Source organism: Rattus rattus, chromosome 15 (assembly GCF_011064425.1).
Source record: "Rattus rattus isolate New Zealand chromosome 15, Rrattus_CSIRO_v1, whole genome shotgun sequence".
NCBI classification, from domain to species: Eukaryota; Metazoa; Chordata; class Mammalia; order Rodentia; family Muridae; genus Rattus; species Rattus rattus.
This window is the reverse complement of record NC_046168.1, coordinates 18,844,270-18,861,030: the sequence shown is the minus strand read 5'-3', so window position 1 is coordinate 18,861,030 and position 16,761 is coordinate 18,844,270. Positions and strand designations below refer to the sequence as shown.

At 44.3% G+C, this 16,761-nt stretch overlaps 1 protein-coding gene across 1 annotated transcript in view; it reads left to right on the top strand.

Moving 5' to 3' along the window:
* The window catches only part of Fhod3 (formin homology 2 domain containing 3), a 235,943-nt gene that overhangs the window by 121,822 nt on the left and 97,360 nt on the right, over positions 1-16,761 (top strand). Inside the window, exon 8 of the mRNA XM_032885556.1 lies at positions 15,339-15,443. Within this exon, the coding sequence (XP_032741447.1) occupies positions 15,339-15,443 (105 nt within the window). The remainder of the gene's footprint in view (positions 1-15,338; positions 15,444-16,761) is intronic.

The window sequence follows — 16,761 nt, the reverse complement described above, 5'->3', positions numbered from 1 at the left end:
ATTGATTATCAAGAGTTCCTGGAGTAGGTCAATACAAAAACATGTCTCATAGCAAAGAGAGTAAGATAGCTCCTTCTCGAGCCAAATATGAATGACTATGGCCCAAGAGCACAGCTTCTGATTCCTCAAATTCTATGTTCCTCCATGAAAGTGAGATTTTATTAGTTACACAACAGAGAAAGTCATAAGTCAAAATGTTTATCAAATACATTGTTGGAGAGGGTAAATTCTGCTGTAGGCTTCAGATGCTGTCTGGTGACAGTATTAGCTTTGAGGTTGGTAACATTTGAGTGGTCTACTAAGAACACATTGTAAGATCCTGATGGCCATGGGTGTTAGGTAAGCCATAGGGTGAATAGTATATACCTTCTAAAGGGACTGGAAAGAGTTCAAGATAATTTGGCTCTGGTTCGTACCATTTTCTATCTCTACGTAATTTTGAAGTTCACTTATTTGGCCTTGTAGCATCTTTAACACAGATGAAGCTTCTGTTTCTATATTTCCCTTTGAATCTCTGTCCCTTCTCCCCACTCCTGTCTCCTTCCTTACCCCCAACTTGTCTCCCCACCCCTCTCCCCCCGGGAACTTCAGTTCACAAGTGATAATCTTTATGGGTAGTTCCTAGCTCTTCATTTTTTGTCTTTAATTGTCCTGTTACCTCCTTTAAAGACAATTCCTTCCTCGTGGGTATCTCCACAAGCAGATGGACAATCATGAAGAAAGCAACCTCGAGCTACACAGCTCCAGTGGTTACTGCTGGCAATTTTGTGGGCATGACTGGAGACAGAATAGAAAACAGAAATGAGGTTGCTGGGAAGAAGCCTAGCTGAAATGCAGGATTTGGGGTTTATCTCTACACTCCAATCTACATGATTACCATATTAAAAGTTGATTGTGGAATGTTAAGTCCACAGCACATGAAAGGGCCATTAGTGTCAAATCAAACGGGGTCACAAATTGAACAGAACTCACCATGCACCGAAGCTACAAAGCACCTTGGGCTCCTTGTAGTAGCCATATTAACATGCGCTTCTACACACACAATGCTTGTCTTGTTGGTATCTAGGAGACTCAATAGGCTTATGCCTCCTGAATACACTTCCCATTGGTGGAAAACCTGAGACAGTAGAACACACAGGAGAGTGCCATCCTCACCCAAAATGCTTTGAGAGTACACGGTGAGCTGCTGTAGGCGTCTGGCTCAAGCCTGAGCACGAAGTTCACTTAGGTTTTGTGTCTAATTCATAGGCCTTGATTGAAGACAATTTTAGTGGCTGTGCTCTGGTGGCAGTCTATCACATGAGGTCAGGTGTGGAATTTTTACTTAGAACGAGCTGCCTGCACCTAGAAAGTTTCAGATTCTATGGGTTTCAGGTAAAGGTTGCCCCACCTGTGTTTGACTTAAAAGCAAGCTTGCCCAGAGAAGGCATGTGTCACATATGTGATTGTGTCACATATGTGATTACGTCACTGGTAGAAGGAGGCATCCTGGACATTCATTCCCTCAGTGACACAGGCCAGAAATAGACGTTCCCATTTGGCTGTGACACATCCTTTCAGGTGTGATAGGAGAGAAAGTCCTGGGCAGCTGAAGGTTTAGATAGATTGAAACCATACCTGCGGCATGGCGTGTCCTCTGAGGCCAGCAGCCTGGAAGTGTGCAATCTACCTTTTTTTTTTTTTTTCATTGTTTTCTTAGAACTTTCAGGTACATTTGAAATAATGAACTAGAAACTTTGCTGAGAGAAATGTCATTTATTAATATAAAACCAAGGTATATGTGAAAGAAAGAAAGAAAGAGAAAGAAAGAAAGAAAGAAAGAGAAAGAAAGAAAGAAAGAAAGAAGGAAAGGAAGGAAGGAAGGAAGGAAGGAAGGAAGGAAGGAAGGAAGGAAGGAAGGAAGGAAGAGGCTCCTATCCTGTTGCTGTCTCTGGAATAACCTCTTTATACCTGAGCAAATCCGCAGCCCCAGCTACTAACTGCCTTTCTTCCTGTTGATGTTTACAGTCTGTAGGTTGAATTTGGCCACATGATAAGACCCCATTTTTTTTTTCAACAGGAATGTGCTGGAAACATTAGTGTTTGACTCTAATCAAAATAGCAAAATAAAGGTCCTTGCCTTGAGGTGCCAGCAAGTCGGCCAGCTTCTTGGGTGTATTTGGGATTCCTGAGCTGCACTCCTCGCTCTTTCTGAGTGGTACATGTTGCAGGGACAATAAATACTTTCCCTGTCTAACTTTGGGTGGTCACCATGGAAACGTTGGAGCAGCAGCTGGACTCTGTCAGACATCTTTCAGTCATTTGGCTGGTACTGATCTTTTGAGGGAACTTTTATTTCATTTGGCAGATGGCGAAACTCTATTTTCAAATGACATCACCACTGCTCTTGGTCAGATATTTGTCGTAACTGATTAAGAACACTAATTGGAAATTTGCAGGCTTGGGCCCTGGGTATCCTAGAAACAACCTTAACATTAACAGAAAGCGTGAGTCACAGAGAGGCCAAGTGGAAACTGTAGTTTAAGCATTTGCTAATGCAAAACCACGCGAACCGAGCCTGGGCGAGCATTCTCTTTGTCTTAAGCTCAGCAAAGTGTTCCTCGGAGAAGCTTTTCATCTAGTTATGATGTACGATGTCCCATCCGTGTGGAACTAGAAGAGCTGCCATACCTGGCTCATAAGGCTCCATTATCATTGGTCTGTAGCTCTATTCTGGTTTATTTTATACAGTGCTCATTAACATTACCAGGACACTGGTAAGACCTACCTGAAACCCTGGCAGAGGAATGCCAAGCCTTTTAACATCGTGACATGGCGCTGCCACCTGCCAATGTGGTGGGCTGCATACCTATCTCTGCTGGGGTGCATGTGGCCGGACAGCTGCAGCGGGACTCACCTGACGCTGGCACACACTCCTAACTGACACTGGTCTGTGTACCCCTTGCCCCAGAGTCCTTAGGCCTGGGGTAACAGGATACCTATGCATTTGTCATTGTCTTGTAGGTTGTTCTGTTTCCCACAACTGTGACAAACTATAACAAACACGTGTGTAACTGTGTTTACTTAATTTACTTTACTTTTAATTTACTTTTTTTCAATAGGTAAAAATACGTCCTGCTGTGTGACTCTCTCCCAACTTGTTTCCCTCAGAGTACAGCTTCTGATAGACTCTGTCATCATGGGAAGCTGTACTCACTATTTCCCCTACATGGACTTTGCCAGCGGACATTCCTTCTTCCTCCTCTTGGTGAACATTTTGGTTATTTCCAGCTGGACAATTGCAAACAGTGCTGCTGAGAACATTATGGGGTTCTTTCGTCATGTTCAAAAGTCTGAGTCCGGCACTGTGGGCATCTTGGTCCTAATCATTCCCTGTTGGGGACCGTCCTGGGCACTGTGGCATCCTTTACTACAGCCTACCAGTTGCTACTATCTCGCCATCCACACAGATGGGACAACTAGAAATGTCTCCAGAGATTGAGACATGTTTTTGGCTTGGGAAGGGGTCGTCTTGGTCCACGATGTCTCCCCTAGGGTACAGCAGGGTAGACTCTTTTTTTTTCCGGAGCTGAGGACTGAATCTAGGGCCTTGTGCTTGCTAGGCAAGTGCTCTACCACTGAGCTAAATCCCCAACCCCCAGCAGTGTAGACTCTTGATATCCTGTGAACAATGTGTTTACAGTGAAGTTCCCATTCCAGTGTTAAAATGCTTAACCCCTCACAGCCTCATGTCCGAAACTCAAAGGATAGAGATGGACTACACTCTTTTCAGCATGCAGCACTCTCAGACAATTTTACATGGTAGAAGCGAAATGTCATCTCACTGTGGTATCAATATAGCCTCCCAACTTAGAGGTTACAATGAAATCACATGAGTATTTATCAGCTGTGACAGCTTTACCCACTTTTTAAATTAAGGCTTTTCATTAGTTCTTTGTGAATTTCACATCATTTATCCCAATCCTACTCATCTACCCCTCCCCTTGGTAACCACCTCTGCCCTTGTAACCTCCTCTCCAAAAGAGAAAAAAAGTCTTGTGGAAGCTGTAGTGTGTCACAGTGTGTCCCATGGTACACCCTTTTGTCCACACTTCTTTGCTTGTAAATGTTCATTGCAATGAGTCCTTTGCCTGGTTCAAGGCCTCTCAGGCTTCTGCTAGTCTATCAGTGTGGGAGTCTCACTGGGACTCCTCTGAGATATCCTGTAGTTGCCCTGTGTCATGGAGGTCCTGTAGTTTTGGATTTGTAGCACTGGCCCCTTCATGTGCTCTAGCAGTTCATCGATGGGGTAGATATTGGGGTGGGCCAATTCCAAGTCCTGGATCTGGGCCTGAGAGGTATGGAAGCTGGTCCACTGGCTCTCCCACTCTCATACCCTGGAGCCTGGCTCGAATGCAGCCCCCACAGGGCCAGCTTTACTGTGCTGCCCAGGTGAGAGTGGCAGGGCCACTCTCCTGAGTGCTGTAGCAACAAGAGGCAGAGTTTTGCTCACTTTTCTTGTTATACCTTGTACCTTTAGGTGTCTAGTTAATACATCTTTGTTTTAGTTGGCATGCAGAGTAAGAGGAGTCCCTATGCCACTTATGCACACCTGGTATGCATCTTCACAAATGAGTTAGTCTGTATTGCTCAGCTTTGCTCTAGAAGTTTGCACTGTGCTTTTGAAACAGCTTGATGACATACATTGTGCTCTCTATTTGTGCTTTTGGAATTTAAGAGACATGCCATTACTCTGAGATACAAATTTGGGGAAGTTAAATTGACCTTGGTGGAAATTATGCCCTGTATAACTGAACAGGCTGCAGGTCTCTGGCTTTTCCAATATGAGTGTGGGTGAGGTGGGCACAAACCTGGGATTATTTTTTTATTTGGCATAAAGGAAAATACATATAAATCGTAGCAAGCTTGTGCCCATGAGCAATTCCTCATCACTTGAAGTCAAGCAATATCAAGCTGTGTGTGGTGGTTCCCATTCATGATCCCGTACCTGGATAGCTAAGCCTGGAGGCCTGATGACCTTAAGACTATTCTGGAATATAAAGTGACACTGGCCTTGTTTTAAAGCAAAAACCCAAGGAAAATCCCAATAGAAGTGTTTAAGAGCTAGAGGCCAAACACCCAGAATTCCTCAGCAAAATAGGATCAACCATGAGCAGTCATGCTTCAGGAGAAATTCCAGTCTGAAAAAAAACAAAAAAACAAAAAAACAAAAAAAACCAAAGTGGTCGAATCACTTATTCAGCCTTTAACACTATTAGCATGGACATCATTTGGGTTGGTTATTTTGTCATAGGCTTAATGAAACTAAATCAGATCAGCATAGGTAGCCCAATGCCACAGCAGAGATGATTCCTCACCATCCTGTGGCATCATGGGACAATGCTAGCGCTTCTCCTGTAGAAGTGAGCCTTTCGGTTGTCAGTGTGCCACCTGCCTTTTGTCCTGCTGCGATTGCAAGGCTGCATCACTCATGTGCTGTGTGATGATTGGTTGTGAGACTTAAGGATGCAGCTGGGCATTTATGTCCAGGTCGCCATTTTCAAATGTCGGGGAGAGAAGGAACAAGGGACAGAACCAACATCCATGAGGGCTTACTGCTGGCAGAAAGGAAGAATGCTTTGTGGTATACTGTGCCTTTTCCCTTTGAGAATTGAGCAGCTTTGAGTCTTCATCAGTAGGAGAGGTTAGAATTTTCCTCAGAGGGCTAGGAGGAAGAGGGGAAGAGAGGTGTAGGAGAAGGAAGAGGAGATGATGATGAGGATGTGATGGTGGCCAGTGACAATAATGACAATGATGGTAATCGTCCTAACCTGTTTACTGTACTCAAGACATTTCAATGGCTTTTTGTCTACAACACAACTCTCTTAGGAGGCAACTACTGTCATTTCATATAGGAACCAGGAAAATGAGACCCACAGTCACATTGCTCAGATGTGGTTGGGGTAGAGAGTAAATACAGGCAGCTTGGCTTCAGAACCTCCCTGCCTCTACCCTTGAGGGTACCAGGAATATGGCTACTTTGGAGAAGAGGCTCAGTGTTTTGTTACAAAGAAGCCCATTGGTTGGCAAGGTAGATGGAATTCAGGCTAGACCCAAAGTCACATCTCCAGCAAACTGTGGATCAAGCTGAGGGATGATGACCTCTCGCTAGTGATTGTGGTAGTGAGAGCAGGGGAAGGAGAAAAGAACTGCTGGTGAGGTATGGCGTGTGAGTACAGGCCATGCAAGCATGGCGGACGGGGCCGAGGGCTGAGCTTGCCTGGGCCTTTGGGCATTGGAGGAAGGTTGCTGCCCTGATGTCCATTGGTGTCTTTGTGACAGAGGCACACAGCACAGGCACTGAGACATGTCCCCATGATGTGACTGTGTCAGTTCTCTGGTCATTCTTCCTGCCATATCTGATCAAGTCACAGACACATTACAACTGACTGAGATTTTCTGGGATACAAAGTTTGCTTAACAGTTTTAAAATACTGGTCTTTGAAGTTTGTTACTTTTTTTTTTCAGAAAAAGAGGAAAAATCATCATCATTTTAACAAACGAATGAAAATTATTTGACAAAATAAAGGCTGGAATAAGGAATATATGTAATGTAAAAAGCATTCGCTGGTAGACAAAGATGAACGGGAGCTCATTAAGAATTGTATTCATTTAATTAAACCTCACAAAGTAAATCAAACACAGTGCAGAGAGGAAAGAGGATTCTCATGACATAAATATTGGGGGGAACTTATAGTCATAACCATAATTCCAAATTGTGTGGAAAAGTTAAATAAGAAAAAGGAGCTTTTCACACCAGATCAGGGCAGAAAGTATAGCAAGAACCAGTACATGGTTCTATAGTCACCTTCCAAGGCTTGCCCTTAGTGATCCACCAAGTAAGCCTGGCTTCCCCAGATAGCATATCAGCTGGGCAACAAGAGTTCAGAACTGGGGCTGGTGGGACCATTTTATATTTAAATCACATTGCCTTCCATCAGTAAGAGCTGCTGGATGTGGGTGTTAAAATTGACTTCTGTGTGCATTTTGATGGGGTTGTTTTATTTGAGACAGGCTCTTAATATATATAGCTCTAGCTGGTGAAGAACTCACTATATGGAACAGGTAGGCCTTGAACTTGCCTTCACCTCTTGAGTGGTGGGATTACAGGCATGTGCCACTATGACCAGCAGTTGGATGTTCCTTGTGGTGGGAGTGGGGGAGTAGAAACTACAGACAACTCCAGACTCAAAATATCCCATAGTGTGTCAATACCTGCAGAAACCCCAGAGGTGACACTGAACACATCCTTGAGGTAGGGGATGAGTCTGGTTCCTGGAAACACCCACTGAAATGGAGGGAGTATCCTTATGGCCCTGTGGGCCACCACAGGGTTTAGTCAATTAGTTAACGCTGGTGGCCAGCCCCTCAGTGATGAAGACATACAAACTCTGTGGTTGTAACACAATGTGGCCATCACCAAGAGCATTTATTGGTTGATTCAGTGAGTTGTGAGAAGCCACATAGAAGTTCCTTCCAATGCAGGAAGCTTCCACAGGAGTCATATGTAGAGGGTTCAGGGCAATGGCCTTCAATCATGGTGACAAGAAGTCCTCTTCTGGGTTGTGGCATCTTCTCCACACACTGAATATTCCTTTTCTTAGAGATACCTGGGCTATCCCAGCTAACAAACAGAGACCCCTTCTCCCATCATCACTCTGGGTTTCTTTGTGCTTTGCTGTCCTGTTGTGATGTCCATCTTGTGTCTCCATCTTGTTTCTGTGTGCTCCTTTTTTCCTGGTCCTGTCTCAGGGATGAGGAGGAGGAAGAAGAAGAACAGCCAATCACGGAGCCCAATTCAGAGGAAGAGAGAGAGGACGATGCCCAGTGTCAGGGCAAGGACAGGTACTGAAGGTTGGACCCACCTAGGCTTTTACCAGTAGTCAGGGGTTCCTTCCTCGTGGACTGTTTGCTGCCATCACTTGTCCTTGATCTCCTGACCTCACCGTCTCACAAGGGCAACCCTCGCGTCCCTGTGCACAAGCCCTGAATGACCACTTTTGTCAAAATACCTGAACACACCTTAGTCTGAGGCCTAGGAGGAAGAGTGTGGAATCACATGGTTTTCTGAGCACTCTTCCTTCTATCACCAGGGCATTTGTTCAAGCAGATCGATGGTGATTGCAAAGGCTCATTTCCACTAAGGAGAGTTAAAATCTTTCCAGAAAAGTCACAGTAAAAATTCTACACACTTCCCTTTTCCTAATTTTTCTAGTACAATATTGACTAATATAGATGGGTAACTGTCTTGGTAATTCAAATATGATTTTATACAAGTAGAAGGGAACAATTTTTATTCTTTACAACATAGAAACTTACCCAGTATTCATATTTATACCCAGGACACCTAACATACCGAGAGCTTGCTGTCATCCACTCACCTCAATAAAGCCTAGTCTGTCCTTGTTCAGTGTTAGCAGATGTGGCACCTTACAGATGCCTTAAATTGTACAGATATTTGTCCCCATGACTTCTTTATAAAGCAAGAATGCCCAGAAGTCATTTCATCTTCCACTATTCAAAAATGGATTTGTGCTTGAGTAGTTCTCTTCATTAACTGATTGTCACTCCGGATGGATGTTTTTGCTGGAGAGGTGGTATTAAGTTATCAAATGTTTCTTGCACAACTTCACGGTTCAGGGTTCAGGGAGACTTAGCAGAGATTGCACCTGTCTTGTTCTCCATACACATAAAAGTCTTTATTTAATACTAGGCCACCCTCCTGTTCCTGAGTACTAGGGGATCCTCTGTAAATTGACAAGTGCTGGTTTCTTTGCTCTTCCCCCCTTTGGAAGGCCTGCAAAGAAGCATGCCGGCATAGAGAGAAGAGAGGGATGAGCTGAGGATAGAGCACGAGCCACATTTTCAAAGGAGAGAGGAAGGAGCAGCATCAGGAAGTAGCCCTGCCTCATGACTAGCCAGACTAGTGGATAGTGATGGGCCGGCTGGGGACCTGGGAAAAGGATAAGTTTGACACACCCACCTTTAATTTAAAAATGATTTCATTGACAAACAGCACACATATTGAAGGCAGCCACGAGACAGTTTTGAGCATCTACCTCTTCTATCATGCCACAATCAAGTCACTAGCATATGTGCCATTTCCTGTGATGGCCCTATTTGGGGGACGGGATGGGAGCATACAACTCTAACTAAGGGTCTAACTGGCAGAGTCCAGATGTTGAAGATTTAGTGCTAGGCCCTGGGTAAGTGAAATGGGCAGAGTTTGTCTTCCATTTGTTGCCAACTGTCTTTGGTGTGGTACATCCCTCAGGCTTCCTTTTCTCCCATCTGTATCTGTATTGAAAGGGGCTCTGAAAGCCGATACTAAAGCACATGCTTTTCATCAGAAGGACAAGTGTTTGTGACTAAGACAGTGATGAAGGTTAAGTTGTGACATTTCAGGGTACCCTGAGGAGGAAATGGGAAGGTTCCAGACGAGCCCTGGGGCACGGTCAATCCCCTCCCAGAGCCTCTGTCTGCCCAGAGGCCATACTGTCTGGTATATTCTTTGATCTCTGAAGATGTAACCTCTCGGGTGACCAGCAGTACCAGGCCCACAGATGCTTCTGCTCCTGGACTCTTGCTATATCTCAAGAAACAGGGATAGAAGTGCGTGGGTTGATAACGAGTCGCTCTCTTTTTCCTAACCTTTGCTCCCTCTCTCTCCAATCTCTGTTCCTCTTTCCTCTCTCCGCTCCGCCTTCCTGGGTCAACAGCAAGGCCAGCTCTGCCTCCAAGCAGAGCCCCCCTGAGAAGGATGCTACTCCAGAGAGTTCTACACTCCGTACCACCTCAAGTCCCACCTCACAGGGAAGGTGGCTTCCGGCCAACCCAGCAGCACAGAGCCCGGTGCTTGCTGGGACCTCTGGGCCTGAGGCTAGCCGGCCTGCTGCTCGCTTACCACCTCCCAGCCCTGGCTTGGCTCCTCCGCCCTCCACCGCACCAAAGGTGTCTCCGACCATAGACAAGCTGCCCTACGTGCCCCACAGCCCCTTCCACCTCTTCTCCTATGACTTTGAAGATTCACCTCTCCTCACTAAAGACAAGGGAGGAGACTCTCAGACGGAAAACAGGTAGACTGGCTTGCAGTGAGGCCTGCGTGTTATTAACCCAAGGGCAGAGGACACGACTGTGCCCCACGGCTCTTTCTTTTGCTTGGTTGCATGGACTCACTCAGACACAGAGCCACTGTGGCTAAACTAACTCTTTGACCACTGACTCCGTGGGAACCGGGAGATGCAAAAGTCACCTGTGTGAGCTAAGCTCTTTGGTTTAACGTAACTACTAATGTGGTTTTTAGAGCTCCAGTCTGTCAGGGTCTGTGTGTCCATCCCCTCATTCAGCACGGCCTTTCTGGCCTGCAAGGGGAGGGGAGGGCAGCACCCTCTGCCTGCAGCATGGCCAGTGTGCCGCCCTCTCCTTCCAGGTTCCCCCAACCCCTCCTACTGAGCTGCTGCCGCAGTCTGACCTCTGATCTTTCTCTTCTAATAACTGGGCATCCTAACTGTACTTTCCTTATCTTTCCTGTAGCTTCCGGCTTTGTTTCCTCTCATGTGGTTTTTGTGTTTGCTAAGGCTGCCCGTTAATGTCACAGAGTTATAGTTTGAACCAATTCCTGGAGCCTTAAGATGATCACGTCATCTAATTTTGAGCATTCAGGTATTGTAATAAGAAATCGCCCTGGTGGCAGATTGGAAGCGTAGCCATTGTTTGCCGTAGAGGTAACTGCCTTCACTGTTGCCCCATGCTGGAGTAGGAAGTAGGGGATATTTGTATATATTTTTACTTTTCCAATGTCTGAATTGGATTTCTAAATTTTCTTTTACTACATTTATTTATTGGGTGGGGTATTTGTGGCGAGTCAAAGGGGAGCTTGTGGACCTTAGTTCTCACCTTGATCAGAGCGGTGTCAGACTCTCTGTGAGTCCTGGGGATTGGACTTGGGTCGTCAGGCCTGGCAGCAAGTGCCTTTACTCATTGAATCACCTCATCAGCCTCTAAAAATTGCCTTTTAAGTGGTAAAATAAACAGGTAAATCTATTCTAATAATATATTTCATTCAACTTTCTATATCCGTGTCTGTATCCACAATCATTGATTATTGTAAAGCCCTCTCTCTTAGAATAAAAAATGCTAGGGCAGACTTTGCTGAGCATTTATTATGAGTCCACCGCTCTATTTCCCATGAAGTTGCTGCTTCAAAGTATCACTTAGTCCTTAAGAGACAGGTTCTGTCACTAGTTCCTATTTATGGTCAGGAGCCCGAGGCTCAGAGAGACACAGTAACTTGGCCTGAGTCTGTCTGTTAGTGTGTGGAGAGGTGGTTTTAGCATAACCGGTTCCAGCCTGTTCTAGAGTCAGGTTCTCTTATACAGTTTGTCCCACTGTAGCTCCATGGCTTCCCTCCTGGGCTTGCAATGCCTCTGTTCTTCAGACAGAGTCTTGTCAACAAGGGTAAAGCAGTCACCAGAGCCTGTGATATGGGGACCTCCAAACCTCAGCGACAGGCAAGGATTTTAACTTTGTTTCAAAGGAAACCTTAGAAACCTTGACCAAGACGTAGCTCTTCCCACCATGAAATGACCCATCTTCAGGGCCCTCAGACCTTCCGTTTAATAACTGAAGGGTTGATCATCTGTGACTGGCAACATCTTTGGTTTTATGCAATCTAGAAGAATCTTGGAGTTTCCCTCAAGGTTTTAAGTAGCTTGTGCAAAGTTTTTTTTTTTTAAATGAATTGAAATAGTTATAAGAGAATTTAGTTTGTATATTGTCTAAATGTTTACATTAATGTTAGAGCCTTCCCTTTAACTTAGAATACCTCTATTTTTCATGGAGTTGGTATTTACAAGTATCACTTAACTCCTAAGAAACGGGTTCTTACAAAAAGAGCGCACACTAAGAAGTGGACTCTATCACTAGTTCCCACTGACAGGAAGGAAGGTAGTGCAAAGAGACTTGAGTGTGGGGTGTGAGGCATGAAGCCTTGCTCAAGGTGGTCTCTGAATGGACCTTTTCTTCCTCCTCCTCTTCCCCCTCTTCCTCTTCTTTTTCCTCTTCCTCCTCCTGCACCTTCAGTAAATCCCTATGGACTAATGCCTTTCCAGATAGTCCCATTCATTGCCATCCTGAAGGTTTACCAGGCCCACATGAATTCAGCCTACCAGTGGGTGTTTCTTCTGTTTTCTAAAAGGAGAGGCCATTGTGGAAAGAGAGGCAGGCCAGAGGAGGGAGCCCATCAGAGCTGCTTGGAAGGAGCCAGCTAAAGAAGCTATACTTAGAACACATCCAAGACCTAGTTGTTCTTGCTTGGAACTCTGTGCTCCCTGTAGCTCTTTTCCAAGTCCCAAATCCTGACATTGGGCTCTTGCACAATTTTTACCCACTGAGTCAGGCATGAGCCTTTCATCCTCCCAGATAGTATCAGTATGCAAGTTAAGAGCTATCTAAAGCTTGGCCTGGAAGAAGATATCAGCAACCTCAGCTTTCCCAGCAAGGGCTCAGCCTGTTATGGAGATCCATTCTGTACTTTCTGGGAATGGTGTTAGCACCTGAAGGTTCTTCTCTGCATCCTTGGTCTTTCCAAGCTTCAAGTACATATAGTCCTTGGGAATGAGAATAATAGAAACCTGTAAATTTTCATTTGTGCATTGTAAAACACAGACACAGATACAGACACAGACACACACACACACACACACACACACACACACACACACACACACACCCCCTTGTGAAGGAAGAATGCCTTAGTTTAACTAAGCACAGCTTCTCATTTGATAAGATTCTAGGTATTGTTGGGGGGGTGGGGGAAATTGAACTTTCTTATGTCCAGTTGTGGATTTTGTGGATCTGTATGGTAACAGATCTGGCTACTCAGTAGCTGACTACAATTGAAGAATTGGTACTAGCGACCAAGCCATTAGTCATTATAATGCACCCTCCCCTCCTCATGCACAAAAATGCTGAATAGTGAATTATGATCCAGTCAGTTTGGCTGAAATGGAGAAGCAAAATTGAGCAGGCTGTGAGGCATTTGAATTAATTACTTGGCCATTAGAAAAACCAAAGGAGGGAGAAACACATTGTACATGGTTTGTTTCCATAACGTCACTTAAACATAATTTCAGCAACACGATCCTGTGAAAACATTCAGCAGGATGTCCGCATGCAGTCGGAGGGTGAGTTTTAGTGGCCAGGCTAAGAAGCCAGTGTCCAGGCAGCTGGTGGACAGCCAGGTTGGGAGCTTGTGTGGTGGTAGCATCCGGCTCTAGTCAGCTCTGTCCCGCCCACTGCCCACCTTCTCCCCTTCCTCTGTGGGAAGGGCCGTACTTGGTGCCCTGGCCTCAGCTTCATTCTTTGCTTTGCTGCCTTCTCCATGGCCTGTGACTTGTGAATCCTTCTGAAAATTAAACAAGTGCTGACCTCAAGAAGCAATTAACCTACTAGACATGTAAAATGGGGACTTTTAAACAAAAGAGAAAATTCTGCAATCCCTGCTCTTCAAGAATCACAGGTTCAAAGCCAGCCTGGGAAACTTAGGAAGACCTTGTCTCAAAATCGGAAATGAACAGAAGGTCTAAGGATGTAGCCCTGGATTGGAGTATTCACCTAATATTCATGAAGCCCCAGGTCGGATCTCAGTGTGACCTGAGATGGTTTTGAGGGAGGAGGAAGAGGAGGAGAAAGGGGAACAGTCCCCAGAAACTGGGAAATCGACCTACTCACAGAAAAGGTCATTGGCTAACCCCGTGGTCTGAGTCTCAATGGGGAGGGCTCCTTTCTCAATACAAACCTGACACATGACAGCATACAGGTGAAAGAAATAATGGCCAAGGAGCCAGAGATAGAAGCACAGAATAGAGCAGGGCATATGAATTTTTCTATTGTAATAATTCATTACTAAAACTTGAAATTTTATGTCTATCTCCCACTGCTTAAAAGTAGATAGCCCATGAACATAATTTTTTTAATGATTTTTACTTTCGAGACTATTTTTGCACAGTGAGACTAAGCTTTATTATGTCTTGGTGGTTCCACTCAGCCCATTGATCAGCATTTCTTGTGATGCCACTTATAAAATGGGTCGCTCTTTTATGGTTGCAGAATGGTTCAACAATGAACAAGGCTCTGTGCTTCCTTGTCTATTCTTGCCTTGTACCTGGTTGAATTCATCATCATGAGCTAAATAATGCACCATTGAGCATTTTCATATGTGATATTTTCTCACATCGGCATTAGAAATGTTAAAGTGGTTTTCTGGTGCTAACATCTCATGGGACATCTTTAAAGTCTAGACACTTGTCAGAAGTGTTGAGTATTCAGCCACTGCTTCTTATGTCCAAGAAGATCTCTCTCTCTCTCTCTCTCTCTCTCTCTCTCTCTCTCTCTCTCTCTCTCTCTCTGTATGTATGTATGTATGTATGTATGTATGTATGTATGTATGTATGTATGTATCAATCATAGTGACCCTCGGAGTCCCTCATATCCTAATGCAATATCCCTAAGCAGTGTAAGGAATGAGTTATCCTTGCCTGTGACAAGACATGTAAGGATTGAAGCTGTCTTGGGTTCAGATTGTGACTTATTTCCTTAGTGCCCTTAGTGGTGGCACCTGCATACTGAAGGTCATCTTTTCCTGAAAACAGAAAGCTACAAATCCTGACATCTCTTTGATAGAGATGGCCAGGAAAGATAAAAGTTCATTTTATTTTAACCACTGCAGGTTTCAGGTGGGATAAATGGTTGAATGATACCATGGATTCCGTCACCTGTAGGAGTAGGCTGGCCCAGAAGGCCTGGAGATAAACGAGTACTCTGTGGGATTAGGGGAAAGGAACATGATGGACTCAAAATGACCTGCAGTGGAATTTTCAATACTACGATGTTTCTTTAGCCAAGCGAGCGTTATTTCTGCAGCTCTCTGATGGCATTCGTGATGTGTCGTCACAATTAGCAAAGAAGATCCTCATCGTTCAGATGATCACAATTTGGGTTCTTGAGTTATGGTCACAATTAACTTTAATGTACTTTCATAAAATAATAGAGGAGGTGGTGCCTCCTCAGAAACGCTTTGCTATGAGTCCTGCTACCCAGTGGGTTTTGAAGTTTGGGAAACTTCTTTAATGAAGATTTATCAAATTGTAATAAATCTCTACAGCTTTAAATCATCACTATTCGTAGTAGCATCTTCAGAAATATTTTTCTTGCAAAAAGCTACATGGTCTTATTTATATTTATTGTTCGCTTATTTTGTCTCTGTTTTCTGTATCCAATCCCAACCTCTATCCTTTTAGATACAGCAACTTCAGCAGCAGCTCTTTCCAGTCCTCCAGACCCTCTCCTGGACCTAGTGTGTCTCCATCTTCCGCATCGTCCTTCTCATCCCCACAGGATACCAGGTGAGCTTGGGGACGTGGCATTATCTCCCTTGGCTCAAGTGCAAAATTCAGTTATATTAAAAGTGGTCAGAGGAGGCTGCTTGTGGTCATATATGCCTCTAATCCTAGCCCTTGGCAGGTTGAAGCAGGAGGAATCAGGGATTTAAGGTTATGTTCAGCTATGATTTGAGGATAGCCTGGGCTTTGTGAAACTCTGTCTGAAAAATAAATAAATAACCAGACAATGGTAGGGGATGCCTTTAATCCCAGCACTCAGGAGGCAGAGGCAAAGCAGAGCTCTGAGTTTAAGGCCATCCTGGTCTACAGATTTGAGTTCCAAGACAACTGGGAATACACAGAGAATCTCTGCCTTGGGGGAGTGGGAACAATGAAGAAAATATAAATGAATGAATGAATGAATGAATAAATAAATAAATAAATAAATGGTTAAAAGTATAAGTAAAATTCATATTCTGAAGAATTTTCCTTTAAAAGATCAGTTTCTCTGTCAACCATACTATTTACTAAGCAGATATTTGAGATGATATTTTGTTTTTAATTACTATGTCACCTCCTGAATACTTTCCATAGATAGCATAAACATTTCGTCTGTGGCTGGAGAGATGGCTCAGCCATTAAAAGCACTGGCTTTTCTTCCAGAGGACCTGGGTTTGATTCCCAGCACCCACATGATGGTTCATACTTGTCTGTAACACCAGGTCCAGGGGATCCAACACCCTCTTCTGCCTTCTGTGGGCACCAAGCATGTATATGGTACATGTATATGCACACGGGCAAAACGCTCACACACATAAATAATAACAGCAAAGAATAAAGTATAAACATTTCTTCTAAAATATGTAGGGATGGTTCTAGATGTTACATGAGCTCTGCAATTTGTCTCAGAGATTTTTCTTTCACCTTTGAATGGCTAAGTATCTGTAGATCAGAAAGAAGTAGGCCCACTGAGGTGCTATGTAATTAGTCTATGACTTACCAAAAGAGAGAAGAATTGTATGGGTGCATGGAAGGAATTTAACTTGGCAAGCACACCAGACCACCAGAAACTCTCTGATTATTACTCCTGGAAGCCAGTGATTATGCAAGGATGTGTTTACAAGGGAAAGGTAAGACCTGTAATTTTAGAACAATTAAAAGCAGTTACCCTTAATGGCAAGAGTATAGGAGTTGGAGAAGAGAAGAAGTTTAGATTGATTTAGATTTCCAAGTCACTCACTGGGAAGCTACTTCTCCCCAGAGGGTAAATGCTGATTACACCCACCCTGAGGAGGAAAGGAAATTGACCACACAAGGCTGCCTGTCTGCAGCCAGGGGAGAG